This window comes from Thalassophryne amazonica, chromosome 6 (genome assembly GCF_902500255.1).
Source record: "Thalassophryne amazonica chromosome 6, fThaAma1.1, whole genome shotgun sequence".
Lineage (NCBI taxonomy): Eukaryota > Metazoa > Chordata > Actinopteri > Batrachoidiformes > Batrachoididae > Thalassophryne > Thalassophryne amazonica.
In genome coordinates, this window is record NC_047108.1 from 129231562 (window position 1) to 129259387 (window position 27826).

The 27826-nt window shown below is 40.7% G+C and overlaps 1 protein-coding gene across 3 annotated transcripts; it reads right to left on the bottom strand.

Moving 5' to 3' along the window:
- Nucleotides 1-5888: 5888 nt before the first annotated feature.
- Nucleotides 5889-27409, bottom strand: mul1b (mitochondrial E3 ubiquitin protein ligase 1b). Of its 3 annotated transcripts, XM_034173447.1 has the most exons (6): nucleotides 27286-27409; nucleotides 14888-15015; nucleotides 14691-14778; nucleotides 14275-14395; nucleotides 6945-7683; nucleotides 5889-6903 (listed from the first exon to the last, which is right to left on the bottom strand). In XM_034173447.1, the coding sequence occupies exons 2-5, from the start codon at nucleotides 15005-15007 to the stop codon at nucleotides 6954-6956; spliced, it is 1059 nt and encodes a 352-aa protein (XP_034029338.1). In that variant the 5' UTR covers nucleotides 15008-15015; nucleotides 27286-27409; the 3' UTR covers nucleotides 5889-6903; nucleotides 6945-6953. The 3 variants fall into 3 exon arrangements, with proteins under 3 accessions (XP_034029338.1, XP_034029336.1, XP_034029337.1); XM_034173445.1 differs by having other exon boundaries at nucleotides 5889-7683; XM_034173446.1 differs by lacking the exon at nucleotides 27286-27409 and adding an exon at nucleotides 17460-17497 and having other exon boundaries at nucleotides 5889-7683.
- Nucleotides 27410-27826: the final 417 nt, after the last annotated feature.

Genomic DNA, 27826 nt, shown 5'->3' on the forward strand with positions numbered 1-27826 from the left:
GGTATTCTCAAAGTTAAAATGTCTAAAGTGTTGTGAGAAGGCAAGGCAACATCAAAAACTGCTAAATACTTTTGCATTCTGACTTTTTTTTTTCCTGACAAGACCAAAAAAAAAAGAAAAGAAAAAAAAGAAAGACTGAAATAGAAACCAAAAGTAAATTTGAGAATCACTGCATATTTTTATTTTTATATTTGCATTTTCTATATCAACCCAGCTTTTTCTGATTTGTGGTTGTACATCAGACTTTAAATGACTTTTTTCCTCTGAATCTTGCATGAAGAGTATTTGTGGGTGAACAGGAAAATGTAATCTCTTTGAAACTGCAGATGTCATTCATCGTAGACTAAATGCATCCACACTCCCACCATGAAGGCTTCATGCAGCTCTTATCGTGCTGTTCTTACACAATCCTCATGTGGCATGGAAATTGAAAAGTCCTCTGTGAGGAGGAATAATAGAGGGAATGTCTTTGATGGTTTGCTTGCTGTCAGTACACAGCGACCGCTCCTGCTGCTAAAAGCACCACAGCACTGAAGCTCCATGGAGTTACTGTTTTCATGTGTCAAGCACAATGACTCAGAATGTTTAGTTAATGGATGTGCAGAAAAACTCGAGAAACATTAGGAAAAAAGCAGTAAGTTACATCTGAGATGTTAAAGAGGCTTTAACACAACAATGATGATATATAGCAGCCTTCTTCATTCAGTGCACAGTGACTTTATTCACTGCAGGTTTCTGGAGAGTCCACTCCTCAAATAGATATCTGTGGGCTGAGCGTGGAATACAAATGTAATGGTAATGTCAGGCAGAGGTCCCAGTGTAACATTAAATAATACATCTGTGGATTTATCGAATAACGAGGGATGGTAAAATGGGTGTTTGAATAATACAGAATCATCTCAAGGCACAAAGGGGTTCTTTTGTATTCAAATTGCCTTCAGATGGCCAGCCGCAAAAAAAATACCAAGTGCCACCCTCTGAGGATAAAACTGAATTGTGTTGGAGTATTTTCTCCAAGTCTGTCTATGTTTTTTTTTTTTTTTACCTAGATTCCAGCACTAACACACAGCACTGTGATCACGTATCACTTATCTGCACACAAAATAACTCAGAAATGGGTGAGAAGATTTTCACCAAACTTGGGAAGACTATTTCTTGGGTGAGTGGCTCCAGATTGTAAATTTTTAGACAAGATAGGTCAAAGGTCAAAAATATAGTCAAACACATTTTTCCCCAAGATATTGCCACAATAAGTAGGGCAGAAGAGGTGAGGTGAAACTTTTATTAATCAATAAATCATTATTAATGAAATGATGTGAGTGATGTTTTCATGCCAGAGATGTGATGTAATGACGTCTTATTTGTTCAGAAACTCATTCTCCAGGATGCTGCCACAACCATAGGTGGATTGAAAACTTATACTGGTCAAGAAATAATTAGCCACTACATAGACCCTGACTGGGGATGTTGTTGGGCGGTGGAAGGAGTACTTCAAGGATCTCCTCAATCCCATTGTCACATCTTCCAAAGAGGAAGCAGAGACTGGGGACTCAGAGGTGGACTCATCCATTACCCAGGCCGAAGTCAACATTGCGTGGCGATCGGGGACAGTGCCTCTGGATTGGCAGACCGGGGTGGTGGTCCCTCTGTTTAAGAAGGGGGACCGGAGGGTGTGTTCCAACTATAGGGGGATCACACTCCTCAGCCTCCCCGGTAAGCTCTATTCCAGAGTACTGGAGAGGAGAATTCGACCAATGGTCGAACCTTGGATTCAGGAGGAGCAGTGTAGTTTTCGTCCTGGTCGCGGCACACTGGACCAGCTCTACACACTCCATCAGGTGCTCGAGGGTTCATGGGAGTTCGCCCAACCAGTCCACATGTGTTTTGTGGATCTGGAGAAGGCGTTCGACCGTGTCCCACGGGGCACCCTGTGGGGAGTGCTCCGGGAGTACGTGGTCCGGGGTCCTTTGCTAAGGGCTATCCGGTCCCTGTACGACCGCAGCAGGAGCTTGGTTCGCATTGCTGGTAGTAAGTCAAACCTGTTTCCAGTGCACGTTGGCCTCTGCCAGGGCTGCCCTTTGTCACCGGTTCTGTTCATTATTTTTATGGACAGAATTTCTAGGTGCAGCCAGGGTGTAGAGGGGGTCTGGTTTGGGAACCACAGAATCTCGTCTCTGCTGTTTGCGGACGATGTGGTTCTGTTGGCTTCGTCAAATCAGGACCTTCAGCGTGCACTGGGACGGTTTGCAGCCGAGTGTGAAGCATCCGGGATGAAAATCAGCACCTCCAAATCCGAGGCCATGGTTCTTGACCGGAAAAAGGTGCTTTGCCCTCTTCTGGTTGGTGGAGTTTAAGTATTTAAGTATCTTGTTCACGAGTGAGGGACGGATGGAGCGTGAGATCAATAGACGGATCGTTGCAGCATCTGCAGTGATGCGGTCACTGTATCGGACCGTCGTGGTGAAGAGAGAGCTGAGTAGGGGGGCAAAGCTCTCGATTTACCGATCGATCTACGTTCTGATCCTCACCTATGGTCATGAGATTTGGCTCATGACCGAAAGAACGAGATCGCGAGTACAAGCGGCCCAGATGAGTTTCCTCTGCAGGGTGGCTGGGTGCTCCCTTAGAGATAGGGTGAGGAGCTCGGTCACTCGGGAGGAGCTCGGAGTCGAGCCGCTGCTCCGCCACGTCGAAAGGAGTCAGTTGAGGTGGCTCGGGCATCTTTTCCGGATGCCCCCTGGACGCCTCGTTGGAGAAGTGTTCCGGGCATGTCCCATTGGGAGGAGGCCCCGGGGAAGACCCAGGACACGCTGGAGGGATTATATCTCTCGGCTGGCTTGGGAACGCCTTGGGGTTCCCTCGGAGGTGCTAGGGGAGGTGTGTGTGGATCGGGAGGTCTGGGTGGCTTTGTTTGAGCTGCTGCCCCCGTGACCCGACTCCGGATAAAGTGGAAGAAAATGGATGGATGGATGGATATAAGTACATCATGATGACATACCTAAAACCTCATGAGATGATGTCACTATAGTCCAAAAAGCAAGCTGCAGATCCCTTGCAGAAATTCACAGCAAATGCATTGTCAACATGATGCCTTTCAGTTTTTTAGATTTTTAGTTGTCTGAACAAAGATATGCTTTCCATCATCATTTTCAATTTGCTAAAGCATTGTAATAAAATATAATAAAGTCTTTACTCCTGGCCCACTGTCTACAGGATTTAAAAAAGTGTCATAAAATATTTGCATTTTAATATTCCAATTCACACTCCATCCTAAAACAGTTTAAAGAAATGACTCGCTTATTATTGTTAAATGGAAAGAAGGACCATTTGTGACCAAGGACCATGTGACAAGTCCAATCCATCATCAATGATAAACAACAATTTTAACATCTCAGTCGGTGGCAACCATTAATTAACAAATGAGGGCTTTTCAAAAACAGCCATTAATCAGGAGCTTGTAGTATACCATCAACACTTCAACATTTTCCTCGACTAATCCTGAGACCAGCGTGTCACCTATTTACACAGCAACATTCTGAAATCACCTCTCCCATGCAAATCAAAATGAGGTTATTCAAGGTGATCACCTTCATTCTTTGACAACCCTTTCCACCGGGTGTGAAAGACTGATTACTGAACTGAGGGAAAATAAAAGTAAGTAATTCATATGCTGGAGCCTTTACATTCACTGTATTTAAACCAAACTGATCATTTACTGAAGATTCTGAGCTCAAGCGCTCAAACAAACAAAAATTCTAATCACACTTGAGAAGCTGAGTGAGACGTCACAGCGTCTGGATTTGTGATTTTCCTCAATCAAGACTAAACCCTGCTTTCAATGACTTCCTGTACTTGGCCACCAAAATCCGCATGAAGCTGAACTTCCAAATTAGAGTCATTCACTTACAGTGCATCCACAAAATATTCACAGCACTTCACTTTTTCCACATTTTATGTTACAGCCTTATTCCAAAATGGAGTAAATCATTTTTCCCCTCAAAATTTTACTCATAACACACAATAACATAGATTTTTTTTTTTTTAAGTTTTGCAAATGTATTAAAAGATAAAAAAAAAAAAAAAAAAAAAACTAAGAAATCACACATCCATAAGTATTCACATCCTTTGCTCAATACTTTGTTGATGCTCCTTTGGCAGCAGTTCCAGCCTCAAATCTTCTTGAATATGATGCCACAAGCTTGGTGCACCTATGTTTTAACCAGTTTGGTCCATTCCTCTTTGCAGCACCTCTCAAGCTCCATCAGGTTGGATGTGGAGCGTCGGTGCACAGACATTTTCAGATCTCTCCAGAGATGTTCAGTCTGATTCAGGTCTGGGCTCTGGCTGGGCCACTCAAGGACATTCACAGAGTTGTCCTGAAGACACTCCTTTGATATCTTGGCTGTGTGCTTAGGGTCATTGTCCTGCTGAAAGATGAACCGTCACCCCAGTCTGAGGTCAAGAGCACTCTGGAGCAGGTTTTCATCCAGGATGTCTCTGTACATTGCTGCATTCATCTTTCCCTCAATCCTGACTAGTCTCCCAGTTCCTGCTGCTGAAAAACATCCCCACAGCATGATGCTGCCACCACCATGCTTCACTGTAGGGATGGTGCCTGGTTTCCTCCAAACATGACACCAAACAGTTCAGTCGTTGTCTCATCAGACCAGTTTTGTTTCTCCTGGTCTGAGAGTCCTTCAGGTGCCTTTTGTCAAACTCCAGGTGGGCTGCCATGTGCCTTTTACTAAGGAGTGGCTTCTGTCTGGCCACTCTACCATACAGGCCTGATTGGTGGATTGCTGCAGAGATGGTTGTCCTTCTGGAAGGTTCTCCTCTCTCCACAGAGGAATGCTGGAGCTCTGACAGAGTGACCATCTCCCTGATAATTTAAACAGGTAGCCAGCACTAGGATGACTCCTGGTGGATCATAACTTCTTCCATTTACAGATGATGGAGACCACTGTGCTCATTGGGACCTTGAAAGCAGCAGAAATGTTTCTGTACCCTTCCCCAGATTTGTGCCTCCAGACAATTCCTTTGACTTCATGCTTGGTTTGTGCTCTGTCAACTGTGGGACAGGTGTGTCTTTACAAATCATGTCCAATCAACTGACTTTACCCCAGGCAGACTCCAATTAAGCTATAGAAACATCTCAGGATGCACCCAAGCTCAATTTTGAGCTTCATGGCAAAAGCCGTGACTACTTAAGTACATGTGACTTCTTAGTGTTTTAATAAATTTGCAAAAAATATATATTAAAATTATTAAATATTGTGGAAAAATGAATTTCATCCTTGTTGGAATAAGGCTGTATTATAAAAATATGGAAAAAGTGCACCCTTCTACATGCACCATACATGCTGGTTTATGTGTCCAGAACCTTAGTCTTTGAGACTGAGCCGTCTCGGCGCCTTTGCTCCCAGGTCTCTTTGGAGGATCCTTTGGCACCATTGGAAAGACACTGGGTCAAATGATTCTTTAGGGACTACAATGAGGAGCATCAGCTTTGAAATATTAGCCAACTGCCACATTTTTCTCAGCATGATCCAGCACACAGGTGCCTGAGTTGAGAATCCCCACCACTGGACAATACTCAGGAGATGCCCATGTTTCTGACAGACCTTGTGGAGATGGGAAAGGACTGATTGTCTGCCTGTGTAGTTGCCATCTAGGACCAAAAGTGGTTTCATCATGTGGTGGACAAAGTGACAAAAGCACATGCTCCCAGACCTGATCTGAACCATTCTGGTGAACAAACTCCATATTTACACAAGTGCACATATTAACACCTGATCAAGACAATTACCCAACAACAATTGTATTGTTTCAATATTTATTTATTTTATGACACAAAATTCAGAGTGCCCTGTTTGTAGTTTCATTTCTTTCAGTGAATTCTAATTTCAAAAGAATGTTTGGGTTCTAAACTGACAATGCAAGTAATCATGGACATTAAAAAAATGCCTTTAATTCTAAATGGTGTTTTTGTTATTCATAGCTTACTTGGTCTTTATTGCACATGTATAGACAGTTTCCCATTGCCAATATTTGATACCCAACTGGCTTTGTTTGTGTCACAAAAAACCCCAGTCGGTGTGTAAAATGCGGTGTAATAGACATCAATAAATGCCAGAAGTGGCACTGCAGCTCATTTTGAGCCAAAACACATTGGGAAAGTTTTAAACATGTTTAAAAAAAACAAAACAAAAAAAAAAAACATTGTGATGTGATGACATCATGATGCAAAGCAATTAGTCTGATGTGATGGAGCAGTGTGGAAAGAACAGACTGACCCAGAGCGGTCGTGGGGCAGTGTGTTATTAGAAGCTGGAACTACAGTGTTAAAATACAGTACAGACTGTGTTATTTGTGGAGCGAGCCTCGTAGCCCTGCATACACATACACTGACCCCCGCACTCTCTGGCTGGCCATTTTCACACTGCTGCAATAAAATCTCCTCTGGAAATGTAATATACATCCATAATCCCACGATAAGTATGACGGACTCTTCTGCAGAAGACAGTTTTTCATGTTAATAATGGATACATTTTATCTCCGGAGTAATGTCTTGTTATAACTGCACATAGCACCACTGTGAGGATGACCAGCAGCACTTGTGTTGTGGGCTGCGTTCAGTATCGCTTGTAGTCGGCACTAACTTGCTGTATAATATGACAACTTTAGACTGCTACTGTAATCAATTAGGCCCAATTTCTTCATTTTTGGAATCAGGAAGGTAATTTGAAGGAAAACCCAGACTTGGCAATGGGAAACCGGCTTAAGGCATCAGACTTCATTTAGACTTTCAAGCAATGTTCGAGGTAAAGTAAGTTCAGATTTCAGAACATCTTCTTGATGTCTGACCTCCCAAATACTCAAAAACAATTCAAAAGCCCTGAATGATGTTTCACAGTTTCCTCTCACTGTGTGACAGAAGAACGTGGACATGCACATCAGCTGTTATAAAGAGGCACCATCCTGTCTATAACTGCCCTGCAGATGGGGCATTTCTTCGGCTGTGGCAGGGCCTCGTAACACTGGGTGCAGGTGCACACGTGGCCGCAGGACAGAAACACACATGAGCGTTCACCACCCAGACAGACAGAGCAGACGTTTGGAGCCACGGTGTCTTCTTCCATGTTCAGTTCCCTCATGCGATGCCTCTGCTGCTCCCTGAACTCCTCAAACATGCTCCTCTGCTCCTTTCTCTTTCTGTGCTCCACATACTGCCTCCACAGGACGAACAAAACAGTGGAACAGGCTGCAACGCCAAAGATGATAGTCAGAATCTTCCACAGCCTGACGCTCTTCTCCTGTTTCCTCAGCAGAGACTCGTAGTCCACCCGACTGAGGAAGAAAGAGAAACCCTGCTTTGGTGGCTGTAGCTTGATTACGTTGTTATCCAGGACCAGCTCTCCTACTCCTGTGAGGCTGTCATCCAACCGTAACATCTCCTCAGCCTCGTGGATGCCTTTAGGTCTCTCCCCGCTGATAAAGTGGCCGATGGCTTTGGACAAGGACTGGGCAGTGGGGTGAAAGTGCTCGTACACAGTCTCCAGATCCAATTCTTCAGCCTCCAGTGGACGTACGACTCGAACTGTGGTAATAACATCTTCGTCATGTGAACCCAGGGCAAAAGGAACACTGTTGGTGCGCTGGTGGATGACTTTCTCCGTGTCATTCCTGCTCAGAGGGAGGAAGCAGGAAATCACAACAGTGTCTGTTGAATGATGTTTTTAACAGATCTATTAGTAAAATAAACAAAAAAGCAGAAATGAAGCCACACAACATATAGTGTTAGCATTAAATAATAGGGCTGCATCATTTGCACGTCATTGATGTGCAATAATCATATCAGAGAGCAATGTTATCTGATGTAAACTGAATGAAACCATTCATGCTACAATTTATATTTTTACTGCATGATTATAATACATACGATTATAGTGCATCTGGAAAGTATTCACAGCAATTCACTTTTTCCACATTTTGTTATGTTACATTTTTATACCAAAATGTAGTACATATTTTCCCCTCAAAATTCTACTCACAACACCCCATAATGACAACATGAACAGGTATTTTTTTTTTGGAATACCATGAATACTTTGCAGATGCACATAAAAAATTTGTATCTTCCATGTTTAATCTACAAATCTGTCTGATACCACAACATAATTTAATCACAACTGTCAAACTCCCCTCCACAGCATGTCTTTTTCCTGGTTCTCTCCCTCAGCCCCAACCAGTCCCAGCAGAAGACTGCCCCTCCCTGAGCCTGGTTCTGCTGGAGGTTTCTTCCTGTTAAAAGGGAGTTTTTCCTTCCCACTGTAGCCAAGTGCTTGCTCACAGGGGGTCGTTTTGACCGTTGGGGTTTTACATAATTATTGTATGGCCTTGCCTTACAATATAAAGCGCCTTGGGGCAACTGTTTGTTGTGATTTGGCGCTATATAAAAAAAATTGATTGATTGATTGATTGATGGATTTTCACAATCGTGTTACACTTCATGGGTCCATGTTCTTTAATGCTCAATTGTTTCATATGATAGCTGGACTTTATGAGGAACCAGATGCTTAGCTACAACTTCTCTGTCATGCTTGTTTGAAAACTCTCAGTTGTACTCCGTTTTGTCAAATTATTATTGGTAGTATGGCCAGAGCAGAAGGTCACATTTCAGTCAAGTCTGCTTAAGGTTTCTTCCAACAATTTTAAATAAATAAATAACTGCCATAGAGACATTTTCCTTACCACTGAATGTGCTTGTTCAGAGGAGTGGATAAGGTTAGACCTTACCTCTGTGAAGCTTCTTGGGGTAATTTATGCTGTGGTTTGGTGCCATAGAAATAAGGCAAATTGAATTTACTCAGATTTTAGGGTTCTTGGATATACAGCATTTGGTGCTGGCACCACATGTTGACTCACCCTTCCTGTGACCTTGTGTGCCAACCACCTCACAACACTGACCTCAAAAGTGTGCTATTGCAAGCCATTTTATTGATCCATCTTTTATTTTATTTTTTACCACTGTTGTCGTGTGTTACCTGTGCTGCTCCACAGCCTGTCCAGTGGATTTTGATTTAGATTTTATTTTTTTTTAGCACTGTTGTCGTGCGTTACCTGTGCTGCTCCACAGCCTGTCCAGTGGATTTTTATTTTATTTTTTACCACTGTTGTCGTGCATTACCTGTGCTGCTCCACAGCCTGTCCAGTGGATTTTTATTTTTATTTTATTTTATTTTTTAGCACTGTTGTCGTGCGTTACCTGTGCTGCTCCACAGCCTGTCTAGTGTCGGATTCCCTGTTTGGGAATCCGCTAGCTTAGCGTAGCTACTAGCTCTTAGCCGTTTTAGCATGGCGGCTTCTCCTGTCTCTCCCGTACTTTTCTGCTCTGGGTGTGAAATGTTTAGTTATTCCTCGGCCTCTTTTAGCAGTAACGGTACTTGTAATAAGTGCAGCTTATTCGTAGCTTTGGAGGCCAGGCTGGGCGAATTGGAGGCTCGGCTCCGCACCGTGGAAAATTCTACAGCTAGCCAGGCCCCTGTAGTCGGTGCGGACCAAGGTAGCTTAGCCGCCGTTAGTTCCCCCCTGGCAGACCCCGTGCAGTCGGGAAGGCAGGCTGACTGGGTGACTGTGAGGAGGAAGCGTAGCCCTAAACAGAAGCCCCGTGTACACCGTCAACCCGTTCACATTATTGGCAACTCTGTTTTGAGAAATGTGAAGTTAGCGACACCAGCAACCATTGTCAATTGTCTTCCGGGGGCCAGAGCAGGCGACATCGAAGGACATTTGAAATTGCTGGCTAAGGCTAAGCGTAAATTTGGTAAGATTGTAATTCACGTCGGCAGTAATGACACTCGGTTACGCCAATCGGAGGTCACTAAAATTAACATTGAATCGGTGTGTAACTTTGCAAAAACAATGTCGGACTCTGTTGTTTTCTCTGGGCCCCTCCCCAATCAGACCGGGAGTGATATGTTTAGCCGCATGTTCTCCTTGAATTGCTGGCTGTCTGAGTGGTGTCCAAAAAATGAGGTGGGCTTCATTGATAATTGGCAAAGCTTCTGGGGAAAACCTGGTCTTGTTAGGAGAGACGGCATCCATCCCACTTTAGAGGGAGCAGCTCTCATTTCTAGAAATCTGGCCAATTTTTTGGAATCCTCCAATCTGTGACTGTCTAGCGTTGGGACCAGGAGGCAGAGCTGTGGTCTTGTACACCTCTCTGCAGCTTCTCTCCCCCTGCCATCCCCTTGTTGCCCCATCCCCGTGGAGACGGTGCCTGCTCCCAGACCGCCAATAACTAGCAAAAATCTATTTAAGCATAAAAATTCAAAAAGAAAAAATAATATAGCACCTTCAATTGCACCACAGACTAAAACAGTTAAATGTGGTCTATTAAACATTAGGTCTCTTTCTTCTAAGTCCCTGTTGGTAAATGATATAATAATTGATCAACGTATTGAATTATTCTGCCTAACAGAAACTTGGTTACAGCAGGATGAATATGTTAGTTTAAATGAGTCAACACCCCCGAGTCACACTAACTGTCAGAATGCTCGTAGCACGGGCCGGGGCGGAGGATTAGCAGCAATCTTCCATTCCAGCTTATTAATTAATCAAAACCTAGACAGAGCTTTAATTCATTTGAAAGCTTGTCTCTTAGTCTTGTCCATCCAAACTGGAAGTCCCAAAAACCAGTTTTATTTGTTATTATCTATCGTCCACCTGGTCGTTACTGTGAGTTTCTCTGTGAATTTTCAGACTTTTTGTCTGACTTAGTGCTTAGCTCAGATAAGATAATTATAGTGGGCGATTTTAACATCCACACAGATGCTGAGAATGACAGCCTCAACACTGCATTTAATCTATTATTAGACTCTATCGGCTTTGCTCAAAAAGTAAATGAGTCCACCCACCACTTTAATCATATTTTAGATCTTGTTCTGACTTATGGTATGGAAATAGAAGACTTAACAGTATTCCCTGAAAACTCACTTTTGTCTGATCATTTTTTAATAACATTTACATTTACCCTGATGGACTACCCTGCAGTGGGGAATAAGTTTCATTACACTAGAAGTCTTTCAGAAAGCGCTGTAACTAGGTTTAAGGATATGATTCCTTCTTTATGTTCTCTAATGTCATATACCAACACAGAGCAGAGTAGCTACCTAAACTCTGTAAGGGAGTTAGAGTATCTTGTCAATAGTTTTACATCCTCATTGAAGACAACTTTGGATGCTGTAGCTCCTCTGAAAAAGAGAGCTTTAAATCAGAAGTGTCTGACTCCGTGGTATAACTCACAAACTCGTAGCTTAAAGCAGATAACCCGTAAGTTGGAGAGGAAATGGCGTCTCACTAATTTAGAAGATCTTCACTTAGCCTGGAAAAAGAGTTTGTTGCTCTATAAGAAAGCCCTCCGTAAAGCTAGGACATCTTTCTACTCATCACTAATTGAAGAAAATAAGAACAACCCCAGGTTTCTTTTCAGCACTGTAGCCAGGCTGATAAAGAGTCAGAGCTCTATTGAGCTGAGTATTCCATTAACTTTAACTAGTAATGACTTCATGACTTTCTTTGCTAACAAAATTTTGACTATTAGAGAAAAAATTACTCATAACCATCCCAAAGATGTATCGTTATCTTTGGCTGCTTTCAGTGATGCCGGTATTTGGTTAGACTCTTTCTCTCCGATTGTTCTGTCTGAGTTATTTTCATTAGTTACTTCATCCAAACCATCAACATGCTTATTAGACCCCATTCCTGCCAGGCTGCTCAAGGAAGTCCTACCATTATTTAATGCTTCAATCTTAAATATGATCAATCTATCTTTGTTAGTTGGTTATGTACCACAGGCCTTTAAGGTGGCAGTAATTAAACCATTACTTAAAAAGCCATCACTTGACCCAGCTATCTTAGCTAATTATAGGCCAATCTCCAACCTTCCTTTTCTCTCAAAGATTCTTGAGAGGGTAGTTGTAAAACAGCTAACTGATCACCTGCAGAGGAATGGTCTATTTGAAGAGTTTCAGTCAGGTTTTAGAATTCATCATAGTACAGAAACAGCATTAGTGAAGGTTACAAATGATCTTCTTATGGCTTCGGACAGTGGACTTATCTCTGTGCTTGTTCTGTTGGACCTCAGTGCTGCTTTTGATACTGTTGACCATAAAATTTTATTACAGAGATTAGAGCATGTCATAGGTATTAAAGGCATTGCGCTGCGGTGGTTTGAATCATATTTGTCTAATAGATTACAGTTTGTTCATGTAAATGGGGAATCTTCTTCACAGACTAAAGTTAATTATGGAGTTCCACAAGGTTCTGTGCTAGGACCAATTTTATTCACTTTATACATGCTTCCCTTGGGCAGTATTATTAGACGGTATTGCTTAAATTTTCATTGTTACGCAGATGATACCCAGCTTTATCTATCCATGAAGCCAGAGGATACACACCAATTAGCTAAACTGCAGGATTGTCTTACAGACATAAAGACATGGATGACCTCTAATTTCCTGCTTTTAAACTCAGATAAAACTGAAGTTATTGTACTTGGCCCCACAAATCTTAGAAGCATGGTGTCTAACCAGATCGTTACTCTGGATGGCATTTCCCTGATCTCTAGTAATACTGTGAGAAATCTTGGAGTTATTTTTGATCAGGATATGTCATTCAAAGCGCATATTAAACAAATATGTAGGACTGCCTTTTTGCATTTACGCAATATCTCTAAAATCAGAAAGGTCTTGTCTCAGAGTGATGCTGAAAAATTAATTCATGCATTTATTTCCTCTAGGCTGGACTATTGTAATGCATTATTATCAGGTTGTCCTAAAAGTTCCCTAAAAAGCCTTCAGTTGGTTCAGAATGCTGCAGCTAGAGTACTGACGGGGACTAGCAGGAGAGAGCATATCTCACCCGTGTTGGCCTCCCTTCATTGGCTTCCTGTTAATTCTAGAATAGAATTTAAAATTCTTCTTCTTACTTATAAGGTTTTGAATAATCAGGTCCCATCTTATCTTAGGGACCTCGTAGTACCATATTACCCCAATAGAGCGCTTCGCTCTCAGACTGCGGGCTTACTTGTAGTTCCTAGGGTTTGTAAGAGTAGAATGGGAGGCAGAGCCTTCAGCTTTCAGGCTCCTCTCCTGTGGAACCAGCTCCCAATTCAGATCAGGGAGACAGATACCCTCTCTACTTTTAAGATTAGGCTTAAAACTTTCCTTTTCGCTAAGGCTTATAGTTAGGGCTGGATCGGGTGACCCTGGACCATCCCTTGGTTATGTTGCTTTAGACGTAGACTGTGGGGGGTTCCCATGATGCACTGTTTCTTTCTCTTTTTGCTCCATATGCATCACTCTGCATTTAATCATTAGTGATCGATCTCTTTTTCCTGGTTCTTTCCCTCAGCCCCAACCAGTCTCAGCAGAAGACTGCCCCTCCCTGAGCCTGGTTCTGCTGGAGGTTTCTTCCTGTTAAAAGGGAGTTTTCCTTCCCACTGTGGCCAAGTGCTTGCTCATAGGGGGTCGTTTTGACCGTTGGGGTTTTTCATAATTATTGTATGGCCTTGCCTTGCAATGTGGAGCACCTTGGGGCAACTGTTTGTTGTGATTTGGCGCTATATAAGAAAAAAGTTGATTGATTGATTGATCTTACACACACACGTTCTCCACTCAGATTGCAATTGCCAGTCACAGATTAGCCTTTCTGTCCATCATTTACCTGTATTTTGGCATGCTTGGCGCCAGAACGTTATGTTGGATACAAAGGGATCCAAAAAGGCTAGGACCAAAAGTTATATTGGATCGGTTCCCACTGACCAATAGCGTTAGAGCTTACTGCCAACAGCTAGCCAATCAGAGCGCAGCATACGAAGGTCAGGAACTAGCTGACAGACGCTGGTTGAAAAAAAATGGCAACAAACATGTCAACAACAGCAGAAAATCGTCTACCAGCGAGGTTTGCCGAGTTCACAGAGGAGGAACTGGTGGAAATGTTCAGGCATCCATTTCAAAATGAGCAAATATTTGCACAAAAACAATAAAGTTTATCAGTTTGAACATTAAATATCTGGTCTTTGTGGGGTATTCAATTGAATATAGGTTGAAGAGGATTTGAAAATCATTGTATTCTGTTTTTATGTACATTTTTCACAACGTCCCAACTTCATTGGAATTGGGGTTGTGTGTATATATATATATATATATATATATATATATATATATATTCCCCACAATCCTTCAGACCCATTAGATGGCTATTGGTAATTACCACAGATGAGTTGTACGATTCCACACCATCTTCTTCTCTTTCAGGGTCAGTCTGTCAATGACACCTTTGCAGTTGTCGACAAACTGGCTGCTCAGATGTTCCTTCACAGATTTCACTACACCTGGAGTGTGAGTAAATAAAAAGCGAACAATGTTGCAATGAAAAGAACAGATGCAGATATTAGAGGAGGAATGAGTCACCCTAAAAAAGTTTATTTTAATTTGATAAATTGTCAAGTCAAATGAATGAAGAACTTTTGGGTGTACACAAAGGAACCTAACACATATGCATCAGCACAAACACACATGCAGAACTGTGCTCATCACCCTCCTCCGGCTTTAGGATGAGGCCAGGGGAATTATAATTAACAGTAAGTCAACAACAACAACTGCATACAAAATTAAGTATCAACACACCTTCTATGACAGCATATGGGACACATTTTCCCGGGGTTTCCGACAAGAAGTTTTGCAAATCCTGGTCAATGGGGACTTTCTTTGCTTCCTACAAAAACATTTCATATCAACAACTGGAATAATTAATATGTTCCACTTGCATAATAACAATGCTGATATTCATAAGTATGAAATGTGTGTAAAGAAAGATATCTCACTTTTAATTTGATAACTGTTGCAGCTCTGCTTCTGTACATGTAATAAAAGGCTGCAGTCAGGGCTGTGCTGGTAGCTAATACCACGATTTGTACAGTTGAGGGTTTCCCACTGGTATCCATCCTGTAACCTGCATGGTGAACAATGTGAAAAGCACAGGTCTGGCAGATGTCTAAGTGAATTCAAACCAACACTGAAGACAGCAATGTATGCAAGATATTGCGTTCACAGTTTATTGTTGCACCCTTATGCCCGAACATGGGTTGTGTATCATGCTCTGGCATAAGGGTGTCGACTAAAATAAGATTAGCCTCCGCAGCAGATCTATGCAAATCTACTAAATAAAGACAAAACTTCCTCAAACTTACTGTAGTAATTGGGTATGAGCTAAGGTATATATGAAGTTGAAATATCTGATGGTAGGGTGTCAGTTTAATTTAACCTTTATTTAACCAGGTTAGTCCCATTGAGATCAAGATCTCTACTTCAAGGGAGACCTGAGCAATTATAAAGTTTTCAATTCATCTAACTTGTATGTCTTTAAATGTGGAGGAAACCGGAGCACCTGGAGGAAACCCACACAAACACAGGGAGAACATTCAAACTCCACACAGAAAGGCCACAGGTGGGAATCAATGCAATGACCTTTTGCTCTGAGGCAACTGTGCTAACCACAAAGCCAACGTGCTTATTAATCTATAATATACAGACAGATATCAGGGGTGGTCGCCAAGTGTTTCGTGCACTTGGTTTCAGTGCCGAAGGTTCCTGGTTCGAACCCCACCCTGCCACATTTCACTGTATAATGTGATGTTGCATCAGGAAGGGCATCTGGTGTACAGCTTGTGCCAAATCAACATGCAGACCCTCCTTGCATCTGCTGTGGTGACCCTGAGTAAAATCAAGAGAGCAGCTTAATATATGTGTGCATTTTACAAAAAAAAAAAAAAGGTTTAATATAATCATGGCCATGCCAATACAATATGAAAGAGACCATCAAAATTACATATTTTTTAAGTTACAGCTTTAAACTGTAAAATTTACATAAATGTGTAAAACCATTTACATATTCATTGCAATTTTGACAGAATTCCCCTGGCAACCACAGCTGCCAGAATGTTTCTGTGAAAACAACTAGATTTTTTTTTTTAGAGTGTAAAAGCTGAATTTTATTTATTGTACACCAAAACAATCCAGTGCAAACATTAACCATATCACGTTTGTCTGCTTATCTATGACAGTGGATATTTTGCCGGATCCAGCAAACTTACAGCTAGCGATGTTTTGCCAGATCTCCTATCTGATTGGCTAATTCAAATGATGTCATCGGTACCAGAACCTGTGATCAAATCAGCTCCAGCAAAGTTGAACTGGAGGATATTTTAACGTATGTGGCTTGTGCTATTTTGTCAGCCGTCTAAATTTATTCACGACGGAACGGCCGCGGTCGGGCGGGAACTTCAAGGCGATCGGTGTTTAAGATCTCCTTATTTCACATTCATGACAGTAGCTCAATATTGGTGATTTTCATTATTGAACAGTGGCATATTTTACCATTCACTATTTTCAGGGGTGGACTGATCGAAGGTTTTGGAGACATGACATTGACAGAGAAAAAACAGGAAAAACACACGTGCCGACATGGACTTCTGTATTTTCATTTTTATTCTGTCTTGAATTTGCAGGTTTTGGAAATCACAAATCTAGAGATTATTACAAATCTAAGAGATTATTTCTGTTTACCATGGCATTTTGAATGTTTTATCATGTTAGCTACACAAAATGAGGCCACTTGTACCCTCTACGATGACATCAATTGAACTAGCCAATCAGCGAGAAGATCCGGTCAAATATCGCTAGGTGCGTGTTTGCCATATCTGGCAAAATATCCACTGCCTATCTTTTATTTAAAATGGAAAAAAAAGTCACTGACAAGTACAAGAGTGTACAGTTTAGAACTGTTCATATTTTAATCTCAAGTAAAGTGACTGGACTAGAGAAAGAATGAAAATCATTGGATTATCTTGACAGTGGTGTGGTCATAAACGTCTTACAGTGTTTTGTTTTTTTTTTGGCAGTGTATATTTTGCCGGATACAGCAAACACGCACCTAGCGCTATTTGACCGGCTCTCCTCGCTGATTGGCGAGTTCAAATGACATTGTAAAGTTTATTTCAACATGGCGGCAGGAAGAGAGGTAAAAGGAGAAACTGGAGCATGCTTCAGTCCATGTGTAAGTCAGTTATTGTCTTTGTGGGTTGAGATAAGAATGGAGCCGAATAATCTCACCAAGGCCTGAATAAATTCCTCTGGAGGTAAACAGTGGGCAATTGACCTTGAGGCTAGATAGCCTGGAGTGTTGCAGCTGAGCAGTGAAAAACACTTAACAGTTCCACTTGAACAGCCAAATCCCAATTATGAATTAAGAATATTCCCAATTATGAATTAAGAATATTCACCGGCCTCCAAAACCTTCAGCTTCAACTGCAAGGCACGCATCAGCTCCAAGGTGTCATCCAATTTGCATCTGAGATCAAGAGTCAACGCAGCCTGAGAATGCACTGCCTTGCCTACCTCGTTAATCATGACGGTCAAGCGAGGGCCCGTGGTTCTTGATGCCGCCGTCTTGCCAATTTTCCGGTAGATCAGGGCAGCACATAAGCCAAAAGGTACCAGCCCTGCTGCCATGAGACCAAAAATGAATAAATCCTCGACATCATCAACAGAGAAAGGCGCCAAGCATGCAACACACCAAGACCCCCAGGAGTCGAGGACATAGCCCGCAGGATATGTTCCATCTGGGCAGGTAGGATCCCCCGGTCCTGACCTTCTTGTAGAAAAAATGGTGTCAATAGCGTTCAGAGACCAGCTGATCAATTTCATGGTAAACCCAATAGTAGTCCAATAGATCAAGAATCAATCAATCAATCAATCAATTTTATTTTTATACAGCGCCAAATCACAACAAACAGTTGCCCCAAGGCGCTTTATATTGTAAGGCAAGGCCATACAATAATTATGTAAAACCCCAACGGTCAAAACGACCCCCTGTGAGCAAGCACTTGGCTACAGTGGGAAGGAAAAACTCCCTTTTAACAGGAAGAAACCTCCAGCAGAACCAGGCTCAGGGAGGGGCAGTCTTCTGCTGGGACTGGTTGGGGCTGAGGGAGAGAACCAAGAAAAAGACATGCTGTGGAGGGGAGCAGAGATCGATCACTAATGATCAAATGCAGAGTGGTGCATACAGAGCAAAAAGAGAAAGAAACAGTGCATCATGGGAACCCCCCAGCAGTCTACGTCTATAGCAGCATAACTAAGGGATGGTTCAGGGTCACCTGATCCAGCCCTAACTATAAGCTTTAGCAAAAGGAAAGTTTTAAGCCTAATCTTAAAAGTAGAGAGGGTGTCTGTCTCCCTGATCTGAATTGGGAGCTGGTTCCACAGGAGAGGAGCCTGAAAGCTGAAGGCTCTGCCTCCCATTCTACTCTTACAAACCCTAGGAACTACAAGTAAGCCTGCAGTCTGAGAGCGAAGTGCTCTATTGGGGTGATATGGTACTATGAGGTCCCTAAGATAAGATGGGACCTGATTATTCAAAACCTTATAAGTAAGAAGAAGAATTTTAAATTCTATTCTAGAATTAACAGGAAGCCAATGAAGAGAGGCCAATATAGTTTTGAGGAATTCACAGTCTGGTGAAGTAGGGACTTGAAGGTTAAAGCAGAGAGATAAGGGAGAGTGGAGGAGATGTGACCACCCTCGTTGGCCAAAGATGAGTTCCTCAGTCTTGGCCAAGAGTTTATTTCAACATAGCGGGTGCCCTCTGCACCGCCATTGCTGAACTGGATGATATTTTTCCGTACGTGGCACTGGCAAAACGGTGGGTTGCGCTGTTTTGCCGGCTGTCTAAATTTATTCACAACGGAACAGAATGGCCGCGGTCGGGTGCGATCGGAGTTTAAGATCTCCTTATTTCACAATCATGATAGTAGCTCAATATTGATGGTTTTCATTATTAAAAATTGGCATATTTAACCATTCACTATTCTCAAGGCTGCGTGGCGAAAAGCGCCGGTGGAAATCATTTTCGCCACATAGTGGAAATAATTTCGGGCACGTCTATGCCACGTTTTTGAGCTGCTTTTAGTGTCCGAGCATCCCTCTGGCAGTAGGTGATTTTCTGTTCTGATTCAAACGACTTTATGGCACCCAAAATGGCATTTAAAGATGAAAAATTAGTATCAACACTCAATGCCGATGGCACCGCAACACTCAATGCCGAGGCGCCGCCATGTTGTAATACCTTCTACGATGACGTCATCTGAACTAGCCAATCAGCGAAGAGATCCGGTCAAATATTGCTAGGTGCGGGTTTGCCGTATCCAGAAAAATATATACTCCATGACACTGGCAAGATGGCAGTTGGGGCAGGCAACTTCTTTTAAGCTGTCGCTCACTAATCCTGGGGAACTGGCTTAAACCTCCTCTTTTGAATTCCAAACAGGTTACTGGTTCTGCTTAAAGTGTTTTAAGATAGAACCCGTCACCTAAGACTTTTTGAACCGAACCAAATTGTTGTAAAAAGAGAGAAAAAGATGACGCGGGAAAAAACCGAAGCATCAGCTAAGCTAGCGGTAGCATCCAAGAGCTCCTCCATGACTGACCACGGATACACAATGGAGGTTTCAACGCCATCAAAAAAAAAAAAAAAGAAAAACTGCACCTACGCCCACTAAAACACCATTACCACCTAGCAAGGTAATTGTGTCCCAAAATGAAGACGTTAACAACTCCATCATTGTAGAAGCCGTTAAACTGACAGACAAGATTGACGGCTTCGGTGTGCAGTTACGTGACAACATGATGGTGACTAACATTTCCAAGTTAGTTGAAATGAATGCAGCCAACATAAAAGACTGTAAAGCTAAACTGTCTGGCTTGGAGAAAGATGTGTCTACTCTCACCAAAGAAAATGTGGAGTTGAAAGAAAGCGTGCTGGAACTAGAACACTACAAGCGCCGCAGGAATTTGATAATCCAGGGCATAAAGGAAAAAAAAATGAAAATACTCGCAAAGAAGTTATTAACATTCTAGCCAAGATCGCGCCACATTGGGCCTCATCGCTGGACAACGCGGTGGACAAAGTACATCGTCTAGGGAAAAAAGAACGAGGGAGACCGTGACAAATACTAATCCAGTTCTCAGGGAGATACCACAGAGACGCCTTCTGGAAGCTGACCAAGGATTCTAAGATGTGCAAGGAGCTAGACATCTACTTCAAGCAAGATTTCTGTAAGCTAGACAGAGAGGCAAGAGCTGCAGTTTGGCCCAAAATGGAAATGCAAGCCAGAGCGGATGAGAAAAACGCCTACTACCGAGGACACGTCTGTTACATCAACAGAGTTCGGGTTCTCCCTGCGTGACTGTATATCTAACTGAAAGTTAAGCCTTTGTTACACTACTATAGGACGAGCAGTAAATACTTACTAATAATACTACAGAAGTTATATTTTAAGTTTAAATAGGTAGGTTCAAAGTTCATATCTTTAGAAACCTGTTTGGTACGTTGTTACAATGCCTTTTGGAGGTCTATTGCACTTTTCTGAGTTCAGTTTCAAGGGATTCAGTGTTTAAAACCTTTATAAACTACTACTTTACCTAAGTACTTGAAGTACAGTTAATTGTTTACTTGTTTCTTTTTTCTTTTATGTCTTTTTTTCCTTCCAATTTTAACTGTGTTGTTGAATGCTAGGGGCTTGAGAGATAGCGTTAAAAGAAAATCTATATTTTTATTCTATAAGAATATGAAAACAAACTGTATATTACTACAGGAAGCACAGTCCGTTGAGGCAGTTGAGAACTTTTGGTCTAATAGGTGGGGTGATAAAATAATTCTTTGTCATGGTGCTAACGAATCAGCTGGTGTAGCATATTTATTTAAAAACTTTTGGAACAAGATAGAAACTCAAAGGAGGGACAATCTGGGCCATTGGCTAATGTGTGTTCTTAAAGTGGAAAATAGCTTTCTGATTCTCTACAATATTTATGGATACAAGAGTGTTACACAGAATAAAATTATGATAGCTGAAATAAGCAGTCATATAAAAGAACTGTCTCACAAATACTCAACAAACAATATTATACTGGGAGGAGACTTCAATATGGTATATAATGAATGGCTTGATAGATCACCCTCTAAATACCAGTCTAACCATATAAATTCAAGTGTACATAACTTCTGCCTAGATTTTAACGTAACAGACCCTTGGAGATTAGCAAATCCTTCAGCTCAGGCCTTTTCATGGTTCAAACCTGATGGCTCAGCTAAATCTCAGATTGACTTCTGGCTAGTCTCAGACAATATACTACAAAATAGTGTATAAGCTTGTATCTCAGCAGCACCTTTAACTGATCACTGTTTGATAAAAATGTCACACATCAATTGGAAAAATGTAATAACAGAGGTTACTGGAAATTTAACTCAACATTGCTTACAAATGAAAACTTTAGTAATGAAATTCTTGAACAACTAGAACTAATTTCTGTTGATACAAACTTAAAGTCTTACACAGAAAAATGGGAATTTTTAAAATTTAAAGTACGCCAAATCTCAATCAAACTTAGTAAATTATTATCTTAACAGAATAAACAAAAAACAAAAATGATAAAAGACGTGTTCAAAACCCTTTTTTAATGATGATGATAACCAATACAAGTCTATTTTACAATCTAATTTAAATGATATTTTTACAAAAAAGCCAAAGGAGCATATCTAAGATCCCAAGCTAGGTGAATAGAAGATGGTGAGAAAAGCACTGCATATTTCTGTAGATTAGAAAAAAATAAGACAAGAGAGAAATACTATAAATAGTTTGTAAATTGATAATCAGCTATGTACAGACCCTCAAATAATACCCAAAGAAACTTTTTACCTTTTATAGCAATTTATACTTCTCTTCATATGCTAAGCCAATGGCTGAGATTTTCTATCAATCTATTCAACACTTGATTCCTAAAATTGATAGAAATTTCAAACAAGTATGTAAGGCAGGGATTACTATAGAACAGGGGTGGCCAAGTTCGGTCCTCAAGAGCCACATTCCTGACACTCTTAGTTGTCTCCCTGCTCCAACACACCTGAATCCAATGAAAGGCTCATTAAAAGTCTGCTAACGAGTCTTTCATTGGATTCAGGTGTGTTGGAGCAGGGAGACAACTAAGAGTGTCAGGAAGGTGGCTCTCGAGGACCGAACTTGGCCACCCCTGCTTTAGAAGAATTAGATAAAGCCTTAAGTACTTTATCCAATGATAGAGCCCCAGGCTGTGATGGACTGACAAGTAACTTTTTTTTAAATTTTATTGGACTCATATCAGAACCGTTGTTTTTGGAATGCTTACAGAAATTTTAGAAAACGGTTCTCTTACACACACTATGAAACAAGGTGTGATCACACTCATACCTAAACCTGGTAAAGATTCAACTCTTCTTGACAACTTAAGACATACTACATTATTGAATAATGATTATAAACTCTAGAGGTGCACCGATCAGGATTTTTTAGGCCGATCACCGATCACTGAAATTTTGATCTGCCGATACCGATCAAGGCTGATACCGATCAAGTACATATTTGGATCATGCCCAAAATAAGAATATAGGTCTAATGTATAGGACTATTTTTGCATTAAAACTTAATGATGAAAACAAAAAACATGCATTCAAATAAAGACACTAGAATAAACTACCAAATTTTGTTTTATTACACTGACTTTGTTCTGCCAGGAAGCTCTTTTTTTTCCCCATGTTTCATGTTGCTCAGGTTACAGCCTACAGAGAATACATTGAGAATGTAAAATACAGCCCTCATTCTATGGGGTTAAAATAAATTGGCTTAGGTCTTTTTTAAGAAATCAAAATAGCCTATGGTTTCATATTCCAAGTAAAATATTTTCTTATGTGGGTGGAATCTAAGCCTTTTACTTAGGTCTGATTTTGACATTAAAAACTGCCCATAAAACTTTCTTTTCACTAGCAAGTTTTATTATACTGGAGACTAATATAAAAACATAATTATACCCATCACAATACTCTCCTTTGGAATTACTGTTACATAAAAGTCGTCGTTGTGAGTTTCTCTGTGAATTTTCTCTGTGAATTTTCAGACCTTTTGTCTGACTTAGTGCTTAGCTCAGATAAGATCATTATAGTGGGCGATTTTAACATCCACACAGATGCTGAGAATGACAGCCTCAACACTGCATTTAATCTATTATTAGACTCTATTGGCTTTGCTCAAAAAGTAAATGAGTCCACCCACCACTTTAATCATATCTTAGATCTTGTTCTGACTTATGGTATGGAAATAGAAGACTTAACAGTATTCCCTGAAAACTCCCTTCTGTCTGATCATTTCTTAATAACATTTACATTTACTCTGATGGACTACCCAGCAGTAGGGAATAAGTTTCATTACACTAGAAGTCTTTCAGAAAGCGCTGTAACTAGGTTTAAGGATATGATTCCTTCTTTATGTTCTCTAATGCCATATAACAACACAGTGCAGAGTAGCTACCTAAACTCTGTAAGGGAGATAGAGTATCTCGTCAATAGTTTTACATCCTCATTGAAGACAACTTTGGATGCTGTAGCTCCTCTGAAAAGAGAGCTTTAAATCAGAAGTGTCTGACTCCGTGGTATAACTCACAAACTTGTAGCTTAAAGCAGATAACCCGTAAGTTGGAGAGGAAATGGCGTCTCACTAATTTAGAAGATCTTCACTTAGCCTGGAAAAAGAGTCTGTTGCTCTATAAAAAAGCCCTCCGTAAAGCTAGGACATCTTTCTACTCATCACTAATTGAAGAAAATAAGAACAACCCCAGGTTTCTTTTCAGCACTGTAGCCAGGCTGACAAAGAGTCAGAGCTCTATTGAGCTGAGTATTCCATTAACTTTAACTAGTAATGACTTCATGACTTTCTTTGCTAACAAATTTTAACTATTAGAGAAAAAATTACTCATAACCATCCCAAAGACGTATCGTTATCTTTGGCTGCTTTCAGTGATGCCGGTATTTGGTTAGACTCTTTCTCTCCGATTGTTCTGTCTGAGTTATTTTCATTAGTTACTTCATCCAAACCATCAACATGTTTATTAGACCCCATTCCTACCAGGCTGCTCAAGGAAGCCCTACCATTATTTAATGCTTCGATCTTAAATATGATCAATCTATCTTTGTTAGTTGGCTATGTACCACAGGCTTTTAAGGTGGCAGTAATTAAACCATTACTTAAAAGCCATCACTTGACCCAGCTATCTTAGCTAATTATAGGCCAATCTCCAACCTTCCTTTTCTCTCAAAAATTCTTGAAAGGGTAGTTGTAAAACAGCTAACTGATCATCTGCAGAGGAATGGTCTATTTGAAGAGTTTCAGTCAGGTTTTAGAATTCATCATAGTACAGAAACAGCATTAGTGAAGGTTACAAATGATCTTCTTATGGCCTCGGACAGTGGACTCATCTCTGTGCTTGTTCTGTTAGACCTCAGTGCTGCTTTTGATACTGTTGACCATAAAATTTTATTACAGAGATTAGAGCATGCCATAGGTATTAAAGGCACTGCGCTGCGGTGGTTTGAATCATATTTGTCTAATAGATTACAATTTGTTCATGTAAATGGGAATCTTCTTCACAGACTAAAGTTAATTATGGAGTTCCACAAGGTTCTGTGCTAGGACCAATTTTATTCACTTTATATATGCTTCCCTTAGGCAGTATTATTAGACAGCATTGCTTAAATTTTCATTGTTACGCAGATGATACCCAGCTTTATCTATCCATGAAGCCAGAGGACACACACCAATTAGCTAAACTGCAGGATTGTCTTACAGACATAAAGACATGGATGACCTCTAATTTCCTGCTTTTAAACTCAGATAAAACTGAAGTTATTGTACTTGGCCCCACAAATCTTAGAAACATGGTGTCTAACCAGATCCTTACTCTGGATGGCATTACCCTGACCTCTAGTAATACTGTGAGAAATCTTGGAGTCATTTTTGATCAGGATATGTCATTCAAAGCGCATATTAAACAAATATGTAGGACTGCTTTTTTGCATTTACGCAATATCTCTAAAATCAGAAAGGTCTTGTCTCAGAGTGATGCTGAAAAACTAATTCATGCATTTATTTCCTCTAGGCTGGACTATTGTAATTCATTATTATCAGGTTGTCCTAAAAGTTCCCTAAAAAGCCTTCAGTTAATTCAAAATGCTGCAGCTAGAGTACTGACGGGGACTAGAAGGAGAGAGCATATCTCACCCATATTGGCCTCTCTTCATTGGCTTCCTGTTAATTCTAGAATAGAATTTAAAATTCTTCTTCTTACTTATAAGGTTTTGAATAATCAGGTCCCATCTTATCTTAGGGACCTCGTAGTACCATATCACCCCAATAGAGCGCTTCGCTCTCAGACTGCAGGCTTACTTGTAGTTCCTAGGGTTTGTAAGAGTAGAATGGGAGGCAGAGCCTTCAGCTTTCAGGCTCCTCTCCTGTGGAACCAGCTCCCAAGTCAGATCAGGGAGACAGACACCCTCTCTACTTTTAAGATTAGGCTTAAAACTTTCCTTTTTGCTAAAGCTTATAGTTAGGGCTGGATCAGGTGACCCTGAACCATCCCTTAGTTATGCTGCTATAGACGTAGACTGCTGGGGGGTTCCCATGATGCACTGTTTCTTTCTCTTTTTGCTCTGTATGCACCACTCTGCATTTAATCATTAGTGATTAATCTCTGCTCCCCTCCACAGCATGTCTTTTTCCTGGTTCTCTCCCTCAGCCCCAACCAGTCCCAGCAGAAGACTGCCCCTCCCTGAGCCTGGTTCTGCTGGAGGTTTCTTCCTGTTAAAAGGGAGTTTTTCCTTCCCACTGTAGCCAAGTGCTTGCTCACAGGGGGTCGTTTTGACCGTTGGGGTTTTACATAATTATTGTATGGCCTTGCCTTACAATATAAAGCGCCTTGGGGCAACTGTTTGTTGTGATTTGGCGCTATATAAAAAAAAATTGATTGAATTGATTGATTGATAAAAGTTATAAATAAATCTATATTTGTTAAAAAAAAATTGCATGAAAAAGGTATTTGGTCAGTAATGCATTTATTAAATGATAGAGGTATTATATCATTTGAGGAATTCATTGCCAAATATAACTTACAAACAGACCAAAAATAAATAAATAAATAAATAAAAAATAAATAAATCACCAAATTTATTCCTCAAAATATTGTGTCCACGGCATGTAATCTTCAAATGCCAGACTACAGAACCCCTGTCATTCCTGAGCTTTTGGTAAATGGGCACAACATTACTGATAAGCATCCTAATTATAAAATTAGGACATTCTTTACTAATGCCCTTTACCCCTACAGAACAAATTCAAATTCTATTTCCCAATTGTCCATTTCAGTTTTCTCAGATGTTTATCCCTCAAAAGAATTTCTCAGACATCATTTTGCTACTGACAGTAACATTTGTTCATGTTGTGATGGGGACATTGAGTGGACAGAGCATTTATTTTATGATTGTATGTATAGTAAAGCCATGTGGGATGATGTGCACTACTGGCGCTTCCCCAAAGTTCCAAACCTACATGAATTTTCTAAAAATGATATTATATTTGAAACTCTAAGAAAAGAAAAGAAACTTGAAAATGTCAATGTAATAATTATTCTGGGTAAATGTTTCATTCACAAATGTCGTTTTTTGAAAACAAAGCCATCCTTCTTCACTTTACACAAAGAACTCTGACACTTCTCCTTAGCTGTAAAATTTATGGATAAAAACAACCTGTAGAACGATATCAAATGATTAACGAACTGAACCTTTATGAACACCCCTAGTTGATGATTTGTTTTTTCTTTATTTGTGTGTGCATTTTGTTTTTTTGGTCTTATTTTCCCTCATTTTTACTTCTTTGTTCTGAAATAGCTTGTTCTGGCACTACGTTAAACTGAAGAACTAACTGTTGTTTACGCCATATTTGTTGTAAATGTTTATTTTGCATAATTAATTTAAAATACACACACAGCCTTTTTTTTTTTAATAACGTCTACGACCCAGTCACCTTTGGGTAAAACAACTTATTTCTGCAAACTCACGGGTAATCTAACCCTGCCAATATTTTTGACATAAAAATATTTTAGCGTGTAACTGTGTTTAAAACCCAAAGTCTAACACTGAGGTGAAGACTTTTTTCTTATTTTGACATTAAAAGTCGCGACCGCTCACTTCCTTAGCGTTAGCACTTAACTAGCAAAACAGCCTCTTAACTGAAACACAAGTACGGCATGGTACACATAAAGCCGTACTACTAGATTTTAGCACTTTATAAATGTTTCAAAATCGTACCTCAATAAGTCTCTTTTCATGAGTTGACAGCTGTCCGCGCATCCGTCCAAAACGTTAGCCTAGCCTGCAGTTCTTCTTCTAATAGATTCCGGCAGGCTGTACGCTGGCGTAGCATAATGCTGCCCCCCACAGGTAATAGGTAAATACTTTATCTCATGTTAGACTCTCAAATAGAGGTTGGAACTTAATCACAGCTTTGTCCACTAAATGTGAGTAACTGCTCTCAGAAAAAAATGACCAAAAAGAAAACACAGTCAATCCACAGTCTGACAAATCTTTGAACAATTTCCGCCTATCACTAGAATACAGAGGACAGCATATTAAAACATGATGAACACCTGACCACACTGACACAACCCGTCTGGATGTTTTCCAATCACTTTTAAATATGTTGCCAACCCACAATGCCCCAGTCTCAATCTAATTAATTTGACTTGATGCTTACGACAGGATGAGAAGAGAAGTCTCTTATTTTTAATCGAAGGCTGACACATAAAATAGTGCCTCCCTACCAACTCACTCTCCCACTGCTTTTGCCACT